We start from the raw sequence: 17,138 nt of genomic DNA, 5'->3' as shown, positions 1-17,138 counted from the left end.
AGCTAAAGAGCAACACACGCCAAAGGCAATAATCATCAGACATCACAACAAGCATAAAGTAAATGATTGACTAATTGTCACCCTGTGAGCAACCAATTTGTTTGACGTTGTTTAAACAACCTAAAAGTATGCTACAATAATTTGGTGTTACAAATTATCTTTAAGATACGAGTTGAAATCTCTTTTCCCTTTACAAAAAAAAATTTTAAATAATTAATAAACTAGAAGGGAACTTTCAAGCTTGTCAACATTTAAATAAATTATAGTTGAGCTACTCTCGGTTCGTATTTTATTATATTACTACAGAATAGTAGAGCTAAGTAGTTGATGGCTTTAGTTTATAAAGTGACACACAAAGAGAACTTGATGCTCAAGCCCTTTTCTGTTTGTGCTGCTCAAGTTTTCCAATTTACCTGGGGAATTTCGATATTGTCAAGCAGTAAATTGAATGAAGCAAAAGAAATGAAGGATGGCAACTTGAAACGGAGCCAAGCAGCGTAACAGGCAACCCAGCTGAGCTGAACTGAGTTCTTGACATTGATTGGATTAACCCAAGATGCGGAGCCCAACAAGATGGAGTGTGTCTCATCCAAGAGGAGCTCTTCGTTTAATCAATAGCAGCCACTTGAACTAATTGCCAACAGGATGCAAATGAAGTGGAGAGTGGAAAGTGGAGAAAGAGCGAGAGATGCTCGCTTGAGTTACTATCGGAGTTTGCTTTTTCTTTTTCCATTGCAAATGAAATGGAAACAAAAGCTTAGGCGATAAGTCGAGCTGGTCGGCGATAAGCTACACAAAATATGATTTGTGGCAAGGCAGTTGAATCGCAGCTGCCGCGATGAAGTGTTGTTGTCGTCGCCGTCAGTTGCAAGTGCTGCTGTTGATGTGCACTTGGACATTGGTCCGTTCACGTCAGATCAAAGAGTTTAACGAACGCTTTCTGCAGCAAATGCTGCGGAATATGAATGAAAGCATCGATCCTTGCGAGGATTTCTATGGCTATGCCTGTGGCAAATGGAGTGAAAACTACAACGACTCGGACAGCTACTTGGATATGCCTGGCTACATGGAATACAAATACAATCTGCAGTTGCTGCGAGTGCTGAAGATGGAGCAGAAGCAAGGCGGCATCTATGAACAGCTTTGGGCTTATTACGCTTCCTGTGTGGACTTAACCAGCCCTGCGATTAACGAGTTTCTGCATTTATTGGAGGGAGAACTGCAACTGGAGTGGCCCATCTTTAGGAGCAATCAAAACGCCACTTGGCGCAACGAATCGCAATTCGATTGGTTGGGCACATTGGCCAAGCTGCGCTCGTATGGTCTCAATGGGGTTTTTATCAGTCAGGATGCGAATGTGCGACGCGACAATGGATCGCATTACGTGCTGATGTTGGCGCCACAGTCCGCTGAAGCAACGCCGTTCAACGAACAGAGCATACAGGATTTGTATCTAGCCTTTGGCTTGGATAAATCAAGTGCCAAGCAGCTAACAGCAAAGCTCATGCAACTCGAGTGGCGACTGGGCAATTTGACGCTGCAATCGGTTAACAGCAGCATCAGCAGTCTGGTCGAATACACGCTGTCACAGCTGCAACAACGTTTGCCCCAATTGGATTGGCGACACTATCTCAGCAATCTGCTGTTGGAGCGACAGCCGGATGAGCAACTGTTGCTGCAAGTGCATTCGCTCAATGCCAGCTATCTGCAGCAATTGCAACTGATACTCGGACAGAGCTCGAATGAGACAATCTGCTATTACCTCATGTTCAAGCTGATCTATGCACTCAACACGGAACTGCCCATGAGCAGTGAAGGCGACACCAAGAGCCAATCGATGAGCTGTGTGCAACTGTTGCGTGGTCACATGCCACTTGCCATTCACTATATCTACGAGACGCACAACTATGGGAAGCGAAGGCAACAGACTGACGCAGCTCTGCAGCAATTGCAGCACAAATTACGCTTTGAGTTTGAGCGATTGTTGCTCGAGAATCACCTACAACTTGGCAAGCAGGAGCAAGCCTATGTGCTGGAGGAATTGCATAGTCTGCGCCTCAAAATAGGCAACTTGCCACCGCATTTGACAAAGCAACAACTGCTGGAGTATTACAAGCAACTACAATTGCGCCCCAATGATTTCTATGGCAACACGTTGCAACTGTTGCAATTCTACAATCGACGTGAGCAGCAGCTGCTCAGGAATAAGCCAAGCGTTTGGTCCTCACAGGATTACTATCAGCTGGCGGGAGTTGTTGAGCGCAGCTCATCACCGGTGAAAATCTTTCAGAATGCCGTGTTGGTGCCGCAGGGTTACTTGCAGCTGCCGCTGTTCGATGTGCGTCTGCCGATGCTGCATCGGCATGCACAATTTGGCTTCATCCTTGCCCATGAGTTGCAGCATGCCTTCGACCTTTTTCACATTGTTTACGATGCACGCGGCAACTACAACGCCACCGGCTCGGAGGTATTGCAGCACTTCGACAACTTTATCAGCTGCTACAGCAATGCACACAATGTGCCACAGCTGCAGCTCTCGGAGAGCATGGCCGACTTGGTTGGATTACGTTTGGCTTTTGCCTCCTACTTTGATCACAAGGAAACTGTGGTGGCGAGTGAGCAACGCCCAGTTGGGAAATTCACAGCACAGCAGCTATTTTTCATTAACTCCGTGCAGTTTTTGTGCGCCAACATGCAACAGATAGGCGTTGCGGCAGGTTCGCAGGATGTCGAGCACGGGATGCACAATGAACGCGTTAATCGCAATTGGCCGCACCACGAACACTTTGCCAGCACCTTCAACTGCACTGTGGGTCAGGCAATGTATCAGCCGCAGACCTGTCGTTTGTGGTAAGCCATCGACGAGCGAGGGGGGAAAGCTGTTGATAAATGAATGTTGCGTGTGCCTAATAAAGCGAGTATCGATTAACTAAAACCGCTTTTCACTACGCTGAAGCGTAAAAGGGTGTATTAACTAGGCTGAATAAACAGAAATAAGTTATGCCAAGTATAACAAAAAGTGTTTCTAACGATTGAAATAAAAAGCAACAAAATAAACAGTATAATGTCGAGAACTATCGACAAATAAATATTAAATTTGAAATACTATCGATGTGTGCATTACTAATATTTTTGAAATATTTAATATTTTTTGGAAAATAATATTGAGAATAAAAAATTGTATTACCAAATATAATTATTCGTAGTGGAAAAGCGACTAGACCTACTTTCGAACGTACTATCGTAGTAATAGTAATACTATCGATATATGTGTAATCGATCATATTGAAAATAGACATGTGACTCTCACATTCTCTATTTAAACTCCCATATTTATATTGGGAATAATAAATGCTATCACTAAGTGTGATGAATGCGTCAACTTACATATTGATATGATGTGCATACTATCGATAAAAAATACTATCGATGTATGCATTACTAATATTTTTAAAATATTGTAAATATTTAATATTTTTTTACATATATCGGAAATTGAATGCTATCCCTAAGTGTGGTGAAAGCACTAACTAACATACCCGCTACTATCGACATGATGTGCATACTATCGATAAAAATTGCTATCGCTTGCAACCATTCCGTAATGAAAGCTGTAACTCGTTCATTTCGTAATGAAAGCTGTAACTCTTTCAACAAAGTACAGGGTATTGTCTTATCCCATAATTGTGACACATTTGCTGCCTATCCATAGGGATAAATTGAAGCCTGCCCACGATATGACCTTGGGCAGGCATATGACGATAACAATAATAAGAATGACAACAACGGTGAGCACAACGGCAACAACGGGCCGTAAACAATAGCAACAATGTGCATAAATTACAACACGGCCTCCATTAAAATGTAAATGCGACCACGCCCATTAATTCATACATTCATTCAACCATCCATCCAGCCATTCAGCCATCCATCCGGCCATCCATGATGTCAGCGCGACATCGTCAAAGGCTCAACGTGGCGTGCAAATTGTCTGCAGCAGCAGCAGCAGCTTGCAACCCAGTACCGAAAAAGGGAGCAAAGCAACAATAACAATGGCACTCATAACTTACTTAGCATACTCGTTGCTCGTAATCGTAATCGCACTCGTATTGTATTTTATTTAATTTATTGCTGCACATATATTTTGACGGCAATTTATGTGGCCCACGCACGTGCTGCATAGAAAGCGCAACGGGACAGAAGACTGCGGACAGTCGACAGTCGGCGGCTTAAAGTGTTGCAAATTGAAATTGTGTCACTGCTGTGAAATGACATGCCGGCCATGCCGGTCTGGGGGCATGGTCATGGGCTCATGTCCGGCAACTTGATACACATTTCACACCAAGCGCACAAAGTCAAAAGCGACAAGCTGCAGTCACTCGCCGTTGCACAGTGGAATCGATCACACAATTTGCCAACACACTTGACAGCTTACTCGTTGTATTTGCAAATTATATGCAACACTTTTCACTTAGCTCACCACTGTGTGGGTTTGTGTGTGTGTGTGTGTGTGTGTGTGTGTGTGTGTGTGTGTGTGTGTGTGTGTGTGGCATTGTAGGGTTTCGCCTGCCACAAAGCATGCCGGTCCATATATTTCAAACAAATGACAGCCGCGGGAGCCATGCAAATGCCACACACATTTGGCCACCATCTCACCAATTGGTCACTTGATACACATTGGACCAACTGGCTGATTTGTAAGTACATGTGTTTCGACTACATACAAATGTACATATCTTGTTGTACTCGCTACTCATATTAAAGAAGGGTATTATAGACACAAAATTATAATAACCTTCTTCACTATAGGAAACGGGTACAAAGAGATATGTATATATGCAGGGGATGTATATTACAAGCAGAATAAGACATCCCTCTCTCTCTCTCCTATTAAGTAAATATATTCTTGATCAACCGATCCGAAATTGCAATGTTCGTATGTCTGTCTGTCAGTTTCAAGAACTAGATCTCAGACACTGCATGTGAGTCATACTATTTGACAATTTGGTACATTTCGTACTCTATGGTATATTTAGAATGGCTTTTAGCGTATTGTAGTATTTTTCGGTATATTTTGTACTCTGTATAATGTATATTAAATAAATATTAAATATACAATTTGGTATATTTCGTACTCTATGGTATATTTAGAATGGCTTTTTGGATTATTGTAGTATTTTTCGGTATATTTTCTACTCTATGATATATTTATAATGTATGTTTTGAATGTCATTCACTATATTTCAGTATTTTTGGTATATGATTTCAGTATATTTTAAGAATAATACCTTACTGCTTTGCTTTTACTGAAAACAGACAGCGGGTATCTCATAGTCGAGCACCCTCGACTGTAGTTTTCCCACTTGTTGTTTTTTTATCTAGTTGTGGTGTACCGCGGGGAGTGCTCTTAGGTTTTTGTGTGCATGGCTTTGGCTAATTAATGCGACTGTACAACAAATTAAAATGCAATTTAAGCGACTTTAGACGCTGTCTCGTCTGCTTGCCGCGTTCTTTACTCGTTTTATGCGCACAGTTAGCTTGGCCCCAGTTGAGCCTACACACGATTTAAGCGACAGAGAGAGAGAGAGAGAGAGCCAAACCCGGTGTTTGAGCCAGAGCTGAAGCCAGTCTAAAGCCGAAACCAAATCCAGAGCTCTTTGCATAATGGCATACACAAAGTTTTTTGCCTTACAACAAATGTGGGTTAAATGCTTCTGCGGCTTGCAACCACAAAGCGCCAAACAGTCGCTGTCAGACTCGAGTTCGAGAGTTGTGTTGGCCTTTTTATTTTTTTTTTTTTATCTTCCTCCCGCTCCGTTTGCAGTGCATTTTTAAAAGTTTTTTTTTTATGTGTTTGCATTTGCATCTACCTTGCTGTGCGTTAAATGCAAATTTTCAATTTGGCCAAACAGACGCAAAAGTTTTCCATTTAATTTAATTGAAACGTTTAATAGAAAACCTCATTTTTGCGCCACACATAGAACTAAAAAAAATAAAGTCAATTAGTGCACAATTAAGTTGAACTCTTTGAACAGCACATTTCTATTTCTAATTGTAATTGAATGTGAATGTTTGTGTGTTTGGTTTTTGTGGTTGAATAAACACTGCACAGCTGTTTATTAATATTTAATGCTTTCTTTTCACATTCAAGTTAAGTTGTGAGTGTGTTGCAAGAATTGTGCACTGAATCATAGTCTTTGATAGCTCACTTTTCGTTGTGCTCAATGAACTGATTGCAAGTCGAATGTCTTATCAAAAACATGTCATTATCTTGCCATGTTAGTTGGCTTGTATGAATATAGAAATTGCGCATACGCCACGTGCTGTCACATATTTAAAATTTGATTCATTGTGTAGTTGAGTCGAGTGTAATCTGTGACTGCTGCCGTCGTTTCATTGCCGGTTAAAATGTGCCACAAATTGTTTGACCAGTGGGCGATAAACAGCAGCAAGTCAATTTCAGTTTGACATAACCAGTTTTTGCTCTAGCTGCTGCAGCTTGTAAATAAACTTGTTTATGCTAAAAATATTAGCAATAATTACAATCAAATTTCCGGCTGTGGTCTGTTAACTATGTCAACTCCATAAGATTTGCATGCAAACACAAACTACGACCCATTTAAGAGTGTGTGTGTGTGTGTTTGTGTGTATCTAAAATATTGCCTGTCTTGATTGACAGACGGCAGTCGACTGTCAACTCTCCGAGTCTCGAGTCTCGACGCTCGTCAACCGGCACTTTGGTCAGTCAATTATTTATGCTGACACTTAGTGCGCTTGAGACTGCAAGATAATTGGCAAAATGCACACACACACACACACGCACACACTTATACGCGTCACACGTGTCGTATGCGTAACGCGAACGTTGAGCCCCCAATTGAGGCTTTTGTTAATGCGTTGGCAAACAACATTAGCACACACACACTCACATACACGCACACACTCCAATAAGTTGTAGTACACAAATGTTGTGGCAGGTAGAGACACCATAAAATCCATTTTATGCACTCTGTCAAATTTAATGGCGTTCGATTGGCGCTGCAAATTTGCAAATTTGGTTGTCCAACACCAAAATTGGCGGTCGCTGCATTTAATTGCCACATTGTGTGGCAAGAAGTGCTGCAGGTGGCCAAAACTCATTAGCAATTAACTGAAAGTTATCGTAATTAAAAGCCATTGCCAAGTTTGTCTGCAAAGAACGGAAGCAACAAAACGAATTGCGAAACTTATAGGAAATTTAATCAGTTAGGTGAATAGCAGATAAAGCAGAAAACGAACAGAAGAACAAATGAAAACAAAAGAAAGATGCGCAGCGTGACAATAAGTCGACAGAATGAATGAGTTGACTCATACTCAACACATTCCATGATTATTCAATTTCTTATGCCTGCTTTGTCACATATGAATATCGCATTGGTATTTTCTCAACTCGTTTGTCTTCTCTCATAATTGGAATTGAATCTCCCTCTTCCCCTCTTCCCTCCTCACACGCTCTCTGTGTGCTTTCCTTGGTTTGTTCAGCTAAATAGGCTGTCTAATATGCAGCTTATCGGTTATGCCGGACGAGACGTTGGTCAAGTGCTGTTGCTGTGTGTTGCCACAAGCAATTAGCCAAAGTGTCGTCGTTGTCGTTGCCGTTGTTGTTGGCAACAACAATAACAGACTACGATTTAACCGGCTACAAACAACAAGCAAGCAACACAGCTGTGCTCTGCATATGGAAGAGCTCATAAAACCCCAGCTAAGCAGTTGAGTGGCGCCGTCGGCCACGCCGGAATAGGGGCGTGGTCACTCTAACACACACTCACAACACACACACAGAGCATTTCATTCATGCGAGTTTTTTGGGCTACGCTAACTCGCTGCTGCTCTACTCTAACATAGCTGTTTGTTGTTCACGCTTCATTTGGTTTTTTTACTTCGATTCGTTTGGTTTGCCGTTGACGTTGTCGTCGTCGTCATCGTTGTTGTTGTCGTTGTTGTTGCTGCCTTTTTTGGGGGCTTGAGGCGCACGCTTTGGCGCTAATTAATGGTTAAGCTGAAATCTCGTATATTAAACTACATTTATTGCCATAATTGCTGGCGCTGTTTGTACCCTGCGTTGACACGAGCAAAGAGGTTGCTTGGCTTACTAAAAATTACACTAAAATAATAATATGTTAAATACTACAAGTATTGTTCATCTAATTAAATAATGAAGCCATCTAGAGTCGTCAAAATAAATGATTATTGGATTAGCTCAGAGAAAAATCGAATTTACATATTTGTACAATACATCGTGAGGAAAAAAGATTTTACTTTTCATGTACAAAATTAAATATATTCTAAACACAACATTTTATAATGAACTCTCATTTGTAGCAATAAATTACTTTGCTTGATTTTATTTGGAAAACTAAACAATTTATTATTATAACTAGTTCATAATAATAAATCTCAAAATGAATTGAAGTTTTTTTTATATCAATAATTTGTAATTGTATATTTTTGCACAATTCAATAATAAATAATAATCAAAGATCACTCAAAAATACAAATATTCTAAATATATAACTCAATAATGAAGTCATCTGAAGTTACAAAAATAAAATGATTATTTGTTTAACTCTTTTACTTTTTTGTGCAAAAATAATTATATTTTAAATATATACGTATATTTGTACATAAAACCATGATGAACTCATCTGAAGCCATAAAAATAAAATGCTTATTGGTTTAATGAGCTGATTTATAGCAAAGCAGTCGGTCGCAGTTTAGCGAATTTCCGCATAAAGAATTGTATTTATCAAAATCGGATGCCTTTATATGGCACATAAATGCCTAGATACACATACATACATATATGAACATTCTGAAGCATTTGCCATATCTATAGATGGCAAATAAGTAAGTTCCTAGCAAATAAGCAGAAATCAACAAATTGATTTTGTGTTTATTTTGGAATTTGCATAGCCGCAGAAAATGTGGCTCATGTTTGCTGTGATTGTTGTTTACGTTAATCAAAAGTGAGGGGCTGTCAAACTTGGGAATGTTTCTCTTTGAAATACGCTGCCAGAAGATAGATTTTGATTTATTATATATCGATCTGTAAGAGTATTCAGTATTCAGCAGTCTATAGAAATAATTGCCCTAATTGTTTTGTGTATATCAGTTTACGATAGTGTTTTATATTTTATTTGCTTTCGATTAGTGGCAGAAACAGGAGCACAGGATGTGGGCCGGGTTTCGCTTTAAGTGGCAGCTGCAGCGCAGAGCAACAACTTTATTTTGCCCAGAAATAAAACAAAGCAATTAAAATAGCTGTCGGACAGAAGAGATGCAGCTGCAACTCGACCACAACGGAATGTGGCAGACGTATGTGGGTCACAGGCAGCATTGCCTGAAAAGTTGCCAAGCAGCCAGGCTGGCAGGCTGGCAGGACGACACAGTGAGACCCCATTACAATGCCAATCGACAAAATGCTGACAGGCTAGCCCTCTAGCCGCCCCGAAATGCCAAGCCAACGATTTGTTGGCCAAGCGGAAGGGAAGCTGTAACAGCAACACTCCAAAAACGAACAAAAACAAGTAAGAAAGTTACGAGTGTGCTCGACTGTGAGATACCCGCTACCCATTTTTAATAAGGCAAAATATTGCGGTATCATTTTCAAAATATACCGAAAATACTAAAAATATACCAAATGATATGTTTGGTATATCGAGATATGGCACAATATACCAGATTGTCGGCCAAAGCAACTAAGACCCCTAGAAAGTAGGCGTTTTTGCCCATACAAAAAAAATTCTTTAATAACTTCCACAATTTTCAGGAATCATAACTACTATAGTAATTATTGTATATACCGAAATTCGTAACTCTAGCTTTAAAATTAGGCTTGGTATTCGATTTTTTTGATTTGCGGGGGCGGAAGTGGGCGTGGCAAAAATTTGAAACAAACTTGATCTGCGTGCAAACCTAACAAATGCTGTCGAAAAAAAATTATAGCTCTATCTCTTATAGTCTCTGAGATCCAGTGTTTCATACGGACAGACGGACAGACACACATACGGACAGACGGACATGGCTATATCGTCTCGGCTGTTGACGCTGATCAAGAATATATATACTTTATAGGGTCGAAGATGCCTCGTTCTACCTGTTACATACATTTCCTGTCCGCACAAAGTTATAATACCCTTCTAGCCTATGGGTAGCGGGTATAAAAAGCAACTTTGCGCAGTGCACACAATGGAAATTGTGCGGAAACTTGCCACGGCACACAGCACACAACACACTTGACAGCCAGGACGAAGGCAAAGGGTTTTCGCAACTTGCAACTTGCAACTTTGCAACCATGGCTAATTCACAGGCCAGTCAAGTTTTTAATGCGCGTCTGCCAAACGTTGCCAGTGTTGTGTGTTGTTGGCATCATGAGTCAGCTCCAAGTTTGTAGAGAGCGAGAGAGTGAGAGAGAACTGCAAATTTATATGCGTACTTAAAAGTGGAAGCTGTGTGTGTGTGTGTTGCATAACTGCAGTTCAGCATTCATTAATCATGGTGCCCACGTTACCAAGACGCAACCCCAAAGGCAGGCAGCCATAGAAATTGAGAGCAGCACCAATAAAGCGACACAAATGAAATGCCAAACAGAGATAGGCGAAGCATGCAACTCGGGTCGCCGTTCAATCAGCTGTTGTTTGTGGCGCCACCCACATAAATACTTTACTTTTCATTGCGTAAACCGAGTGTGTGTGTGTGTGGGGGGGGATCGATGATAAATGTTTCCCTGTTGAGATTGCAACGGCAAAATTAATGATTCTCCACTTCGTTGTGCCTTACAAAAGTTGGAAAATGCAGACAGCAAACAGGTGCGAGTGAGAGCAAACATAATGAGCAGCAATTGTGCAAATGGAAATCATAAATACAAAAATTAAAATGCTTGCCTGCAGCGTTCGATAATTGCACAAATTAAATGCAGTTTTTTACGAGCAAACACATTATGAATGCCAATGCTTTGTGCTTAAAGTTAATCAACGAATTTGGCTAAGAGTCAGCAGGCAAGAAAGAAAGAAAGCAGACTTAAAGTCTTTAGCTGAATGCAGATCCATTCAGTTGCATTCAGGTAGATGAAAGAAGCTTAACAAACCTGCTCAAAGGCCGCGCAGCTGTCATTCAAGTGGAAAATAAATTGTAAAAGAAATCCATTACAATATTTTCGCTTTCACCATGCGCTCAGCTACAGCTAAAATCCCTGACCTTTGTGGCTGTGCCATCCTCCACATTTTTCTTTTTTATCTATCTGAGTTAATTACACATGGGGCCGCACAATGGCGACGCCGCAAGAGAACGACGACAGCAGCGCCTACAGTGCCTTCAAATTTGGGTCAGCCACTAAGCGTAAGTGAGTGTTATGTAAATTACAGTGCGCTGCTCAAAAAAAGGACCTACAAGGCTTTCCCCCAGCTGCTGCTGTTGCTGACATGCACAAAAAAAGCTGGAAAAACGAATGGAAAAACTGTTGACGCGCCCGTTTTCAAGTGAGGAGATGGGGCACCGTTAGTTGCAAGTAAACTGAACTGAACTCAACGCAACTCAACTCAACTGAACGCTGGCAAGTTGCGCTAGCATTTCATTTCTTGTGGTGCGTTTTTAATTTAGCCGCCGTTGGCAGCTGCAAAGTGCTTATAATCTATGATGTGAGTGCGTGTATGAGAAATGAGAGATGGAATGGGATGGGATGATGGACTGGGCGTTGAGCAAACACACACACAGACAGATGCAGATGCAGCCAGGCACAAGGAGAAAAGCAGCAAAAGCAGCAGCAACAGCGTCAAAGCTGATGAAATGCTCATATGTAAGTCGCTGTCGTCGAGCAACCGCAGATTATATCATAACCCCAGCCGCACACAGTCGTCATCATCATCACCATTGACTCGCCCCCTCTCACTCACACACAGTCTCCCTCTCTGTCTCTGTTATAATGCCCCATGCGTCGGCCATTGACCATGACGAAGAGCAGCGCCAAAGCAGAATGTAAATAAAGCACAATAACAAGACAAGACGCGACAACAAGTAAGTCAAACTGCACTCCGGAAGCGTCCGACTATTCAGATACCTCCTGAGATACAAACTTAATATATAGTAGTTTTATATATTCTTAGCAAAACTTTGGGGTAACAAAAATATGAACACTTTTAATTTTTAATACACTCGCTTTTAACTTCAGCATTCGCTTGCCAAGTTTTAAAAGTTTACGTTACTTGGGATAATATTGAGTTTTTTATTGTTTTCTTAACTTGTGAAACTTGTTAAATTTGCTTTACTACTCTCACTAAGTTTAGGGCATAAATAAAATTGAAATGCAACTATATTATATTTGATAGTAAAGCAGCACACAACAATTGCCTTTCAGGAACAAACATCATAAATAACAAATCTATAATTTCTTAATAAAAAAAATCAGAGATCAGAGAGAAAAATATTATAAAGTATAATAATAAGCTTTAAGTGTGATTAACTTTGTTATTCATTATTATGAAGAAATTTAAGAGTATTTAATTTTAGAAATATGCTCACTCTATTATTAAAAACACTTATACTTGAAGTACTCTTTGCAATTGAAGTCATCTCAGCCACTCAAGTACCTCAATCTATTTTTAAATTTATGTGATTTATGCAAGTGCATAATTAACTCGAATGTGCGAACACCTTCTTTATGTTTAGTTCTACAGGGTATAAGAAAGCGCACAACTGAAGACGCGTAAAAGTGCTTTATATATAGTATATAGCAGCAACATAAACATCGACATCGACACCGGCTGCGACTGTTGCTGCCGCTGTTGTGGCACTTCCCCATTTTTTTTTTTTTGCTGAAGCAGGCGGCGTAGTACAAGTCAACAATCTCATAATCAGTTAAATTACAAAGCAAAGGCAAAACAATGAACAGCGAGGGGCGAGCGAAGAGTAGCGAGACTTGCGTTTGACTTGCAAGTAATTGCGCTTAATGAGCTGGCCAAGTCGAGTGGGGGGGTGGCTCCTCACTCCCCCCTCAAGTTAGTGGCCACTGTCTTGCTGGTTGACCAAATATGAGCAGGAAAATGAAATTTGTTGGCAATGTTTTCGGTTATGTCTGCCTGTGGCCATAACAAATCGATAAGTTTTCAGCACAAGCTGCAGCAATTTGCACGGCAATAAAACAGAACACAGCAACAGCAACAGCAGCAACAACAACTTGTCGAAGCTTGCCACAACAGGCCAAAGGGCACACTGAACATATAACTACAATGTGTGAAAGAGTGTGTGTGTGTGGGAGTGATGATGCATGCCAGCTAGTGTGTGGGCGTGGTCCACAACACAGCAGGCGGGTTATCGATAGCATCGTTATGATGAGAGTACACTCAGCTCGTAACGAATCATAAAAAACAGGAAGACGTGGCCACTACAGTTGACGGGTCACTCACAATTGCTGACCCATTTTTTTTGTCGTATGTTGACCAAATTGTTTTGTTCATTGCATTGAATTAATTATTACGTATGCTTCCATAGGCAGCAGCAACAGCAAGAGAAGCTCTTCATGCTGGGCGCGTCTGGTCCAGTGGAGGGCTTGTGCTAAAAATAACAAATACACGATTGAAATAATACACACAAAAAAGCGAAGAGAAGAGCAGAGCAGAGAAATAACTCCAACCGAATCGAACGGGCCTTTTGAACTGTTTGTCATAGTCACACACTGGCTGCATTGGCCACAAAAATAGCCGCAGCCACAAATCTCATTGAGCGTCACAGCCGTGTGCTCCATTTGCCATCAGAAGAAAACAAAAACGACAGAAACAGCAACAGGAAAACAATATTTTATATGCTCAAACTAGACGAACTTGCAATGCACTTCAAAGGGATTAAAAAAGTTATAAATTTTGAATGATTTGATGACTATTTTTATGAATCGTTAATAAACGAATAAACTCAATTTGCAACTGCATTTCATTGCAATTCAAAAGGGTTGTCAAAAACAGAATTTCTGCATTAAAATGTTTTTTTTTCCATTGGAATTAGAAATAAATCAACTAATAAAAAGTGAATTTTAAATTTAATTGTATTGAGACAAAATATGTTTAACTAATCTGTTGTTAAGTAACCTCAAAAATATGTATTTAACATAATTTCTGAAAATTAACAGAATGTTATTTAATTCTCTGTTAATAAATAATGCTAATACGAAATGTTATTTCATTCTCTGTTAATAAATAACATGCTCTTCCTTTTTTTTTAAATACTTCTATATTTTCTTGAAAATAGAACGTTGACAACCCTAGACATAGACACGTAAATCCCTTGGGTATGGTTAGGGTCGGGTCGAGTCTAGATTTCATCTCTTTGCGCTTTTTTGGGGCTGCCTGGAAATGTTCCAAAAGAAATATTTAATGCGGTCACTGGCTTTTTGACACGCCGCAAACTATTTTCGAATATGAATCCATTCAGACTGTGTGTGTGTGTGAGTGTGCGGTGTATTCATTTCGCTTTGGTCAGCGCACTACAGTTTTTTGCTTTTTTTGTGCTTTTGTTTTTGTTATTTTTAGCGGCGTCTACAGTAAGAAATAGAGAGAGAAGTACGCTATGGAACCGGCTGGTAATACTTGGAGCATCCTTCAATATTTCAAGCAGCTGATGTTATGTAAATTTGTTTGTACGTTTCATCATGCTGATGATGATGTTGCTGAAGATGATAACGATGTTGACTCTGGACAAGCTGTGCGAGAGGAGCCTCGTCTATGAAAACTAATAAAACGTCAAAGCAATTTTGACAACTTGCAACTTGCAAGAGAGAAAAAAACTTTTCAAATGGAAAGTTTTTTTTTCTTTCTTTTTCTTTACTTTTCGTTTTGTAGCCCAAGCATGTGAAAAGAAAATGTAATATCTACTATTTGTACTACGTATGCCACATACCCTATAATGTGTGTAAGCAAGAGACAGGTATAATAAATTCAGCTACATTTGGTGAAGAGTATTTGAGAACAGAGTTTGCTCACATTATTGTTATCTTTATCTATAATATAAATATGTGCATTCAGTTGAGTACTTCTGCTTATTGTGTGCTTACGTCTATACAATTGCTGTGGAGTACTCTATAAGTTTCCAAGTAGTTCAAAGACATAAATCTGAAGTGTTTCGCCTGAGATACTTCTCAGTTTGGCGTTTCCCCCAAGAGTCTAGACAATGGCTAAGCGCTGACTAGCCGAATAATCGGTGCAGACTTTGGGTCAAAACAATTATACCCTGTAGTGAAATAATCTGGCTAAAAGAAAAACTCGGTAAAGTGTAAGAGCAGCTTGACTATGTGCTTTGTGGAGTTTTTACAAGCGCAAAAAAAAAGTTTTGTCTGCCAATGTTTTCATTTCAGTCATACTTCATCTCTCCTCTCTCTCTGTCTCTCTCTCACTCTTGTGTTTGTGTTGGCCAAAAGAGGCGTTGTTTATGTATCCAGCAAAAAAGATGAGTGGGCGGAGTGGGAGTGGAAGTGTTTGCGAGCTGCGAGAGCAGCTTAAAGTTTATCAGATATGAAACTGTGCGCCATTAAAGTCGTGTGAAAATTGCGGCTTAAGTGTTAAATTGCCTTCAAAGGCGAAGGCGAAGGCGGAGATGTGGACGACAAGGTGTGTATTTAGCGAGAGGTGTAGAATGTCAAGAGTGATAAGCGTTCTGTTTATAGAGTTGTCAAGTGCTCATAAAATATGTAGCAGAGACTCACTTTACCTCTGCTGCTACCTGTGCTCGCTCCCATTTGTTACGCCCATTTTGCGCGGTTTTCGGTTTTTGGCCTAACATGGGTTAAGTGTGGCCCAAGTGCCGCTTATTAGCACACACACACCTGCACACATACACCTGCACACACACACACACTCTCTCACACAGACATTCGAATGAAGTTGTAAGTGCTGAGAGGCCACTCGTTATAAAGTGTTTTCCAGGCACAAAACCCCGGAAAAGTCAGCGGGTTGCCTAACATATAAACAGCTCGCTCTTGCTCTTGACCCTGGACACAACGACAATCCATTTGAGTTTATGACTTGTGCCATTTACACTCCTCATCTCGATCCTGAATGACTCACTCACTCATCGACCTTGTTCGCGTGCATTTCAGGCATTAAAGGACCCGAAAAGTCATTCCTCATTCCTCCTTTCCCCTGCCTTGAGCACGCTAATAATATTATAAATGTTTCGACTGTGACCAATAATAAAAAAAAACTTCTTCCTTTTCCCTTCATGTTTGTATTTTTTATGTTCCGCTCGCAAAATGTATCTCAATTCAATTAATTTCGGGGGGAACCCATGTCCTTAAGTGCCTTCCGGCAGGATTCGTACTGTGGTTAAATTTTAATGTTGTGGTCGACAAGAGAGAGAGAGAGCTTTGCCAGGGCAGCTGGCAAATGAAAATTTAATTGCCTGAGGTTTCCACAAATTGCCAGCCAGCGAGACGCAATAATAATTTCACATTTTCCAAATATTCAACGCTCAATTTTCACAGAATTTTGCGTAAAGCTTTTTGTTTTTAAATCTACTACGCAACAAGCTCATTAAATATGTGCAGACCAAAAAATGGTTGTATCGCGAAAATGCTGTTAAAAGCAACTTTGGCCAAATGCTGGATATAGACGCAAAGTACCATGAAAAAAAAGCAGAAAAAGGAGCACACTGCAAATTATGAAAAGTACTTGCAGAACGACATAGAAAAGTGGAAAATGCGCCATTGACACGACAGCGGCAAAGCAAAACAGCGACCGCAAACGGAAAATGCAAATGAAAATGCAAAAATGTAAATTCATGAAAAGGCCGAGAAAAAACAGGTCTGGGTCTGAGTCTGAGCGTCAGCTGTCGACGCTGCTCTTGAGCTTGAATGGCAACAGCAACAGGGAAACAACAACAGCAACATCCAGAGTCGGAGCTATATAGTCAGACATCCCTACAAACACAGACACACAGACAAACACACACAGAGACAGAGCGCGAATACATGTGTAGAGTGTCTGGGCCGGGTCTGTCTCCGGGTCTAGCTGGCAATTACGTCAATTGCACAAAACGTCCAAATGTAACAAACAAAACCGTTAAGCCGAATTCCACTGCAATTTATGACAGTCATTGCTGCAACTCTAGTTGCCAACTAG

General features: G+C 40.4%; 2 protein-coding genes across 2 annotated transcripts in view; one reads left to right on the top strand and one right to left on the bottom strand.

The window, feature by feature from the left end:
* Positions 1 to 17,138, bottom strand: part of LOC117573304 (uncharacterized) — a 35,501-nt gene that overhangs the window by 16,144 nt on the left and 2,219 nt on the right. The gene's annotated exons all lie outside the window — the stretch shown is intronic.
* On the top strand, positions 843 to 3,039 carry LOC117574427 (neprilysin-1-like). Its single transcript, XM_034258265.2, has one exon. It carries the CDS (start codon positions 884 to 886, stop codon positions 2,852 to 2,854), a length of 1,971 nt encoding a protein of 656 aa, XP_034114156.1. The 5' UTR covers positions 843 to 883; the 3' UTR covers positions 2,855 to 3,039.

Source organism: Drosophila albomicans, chromosome 2R (genome assembly GCF_009650485.2).
Source record: "Drosophila albomicans strain 15112-1751.03 chromosome 2R, ASM965048v2, whole genome shotgun sequence".
NCBI classification, from domain to species: domain Eukaryota; kingdom Metazoa; phylum Arthropoda; class Insecta; order Diptera; family Drosophilidae; genus Drosophila; species Drosophila albomicans.
Note: the sequence above shows the minus strand (reverse complement) of the source record. Positions and strands in the feature narration are given on the sequence as shown.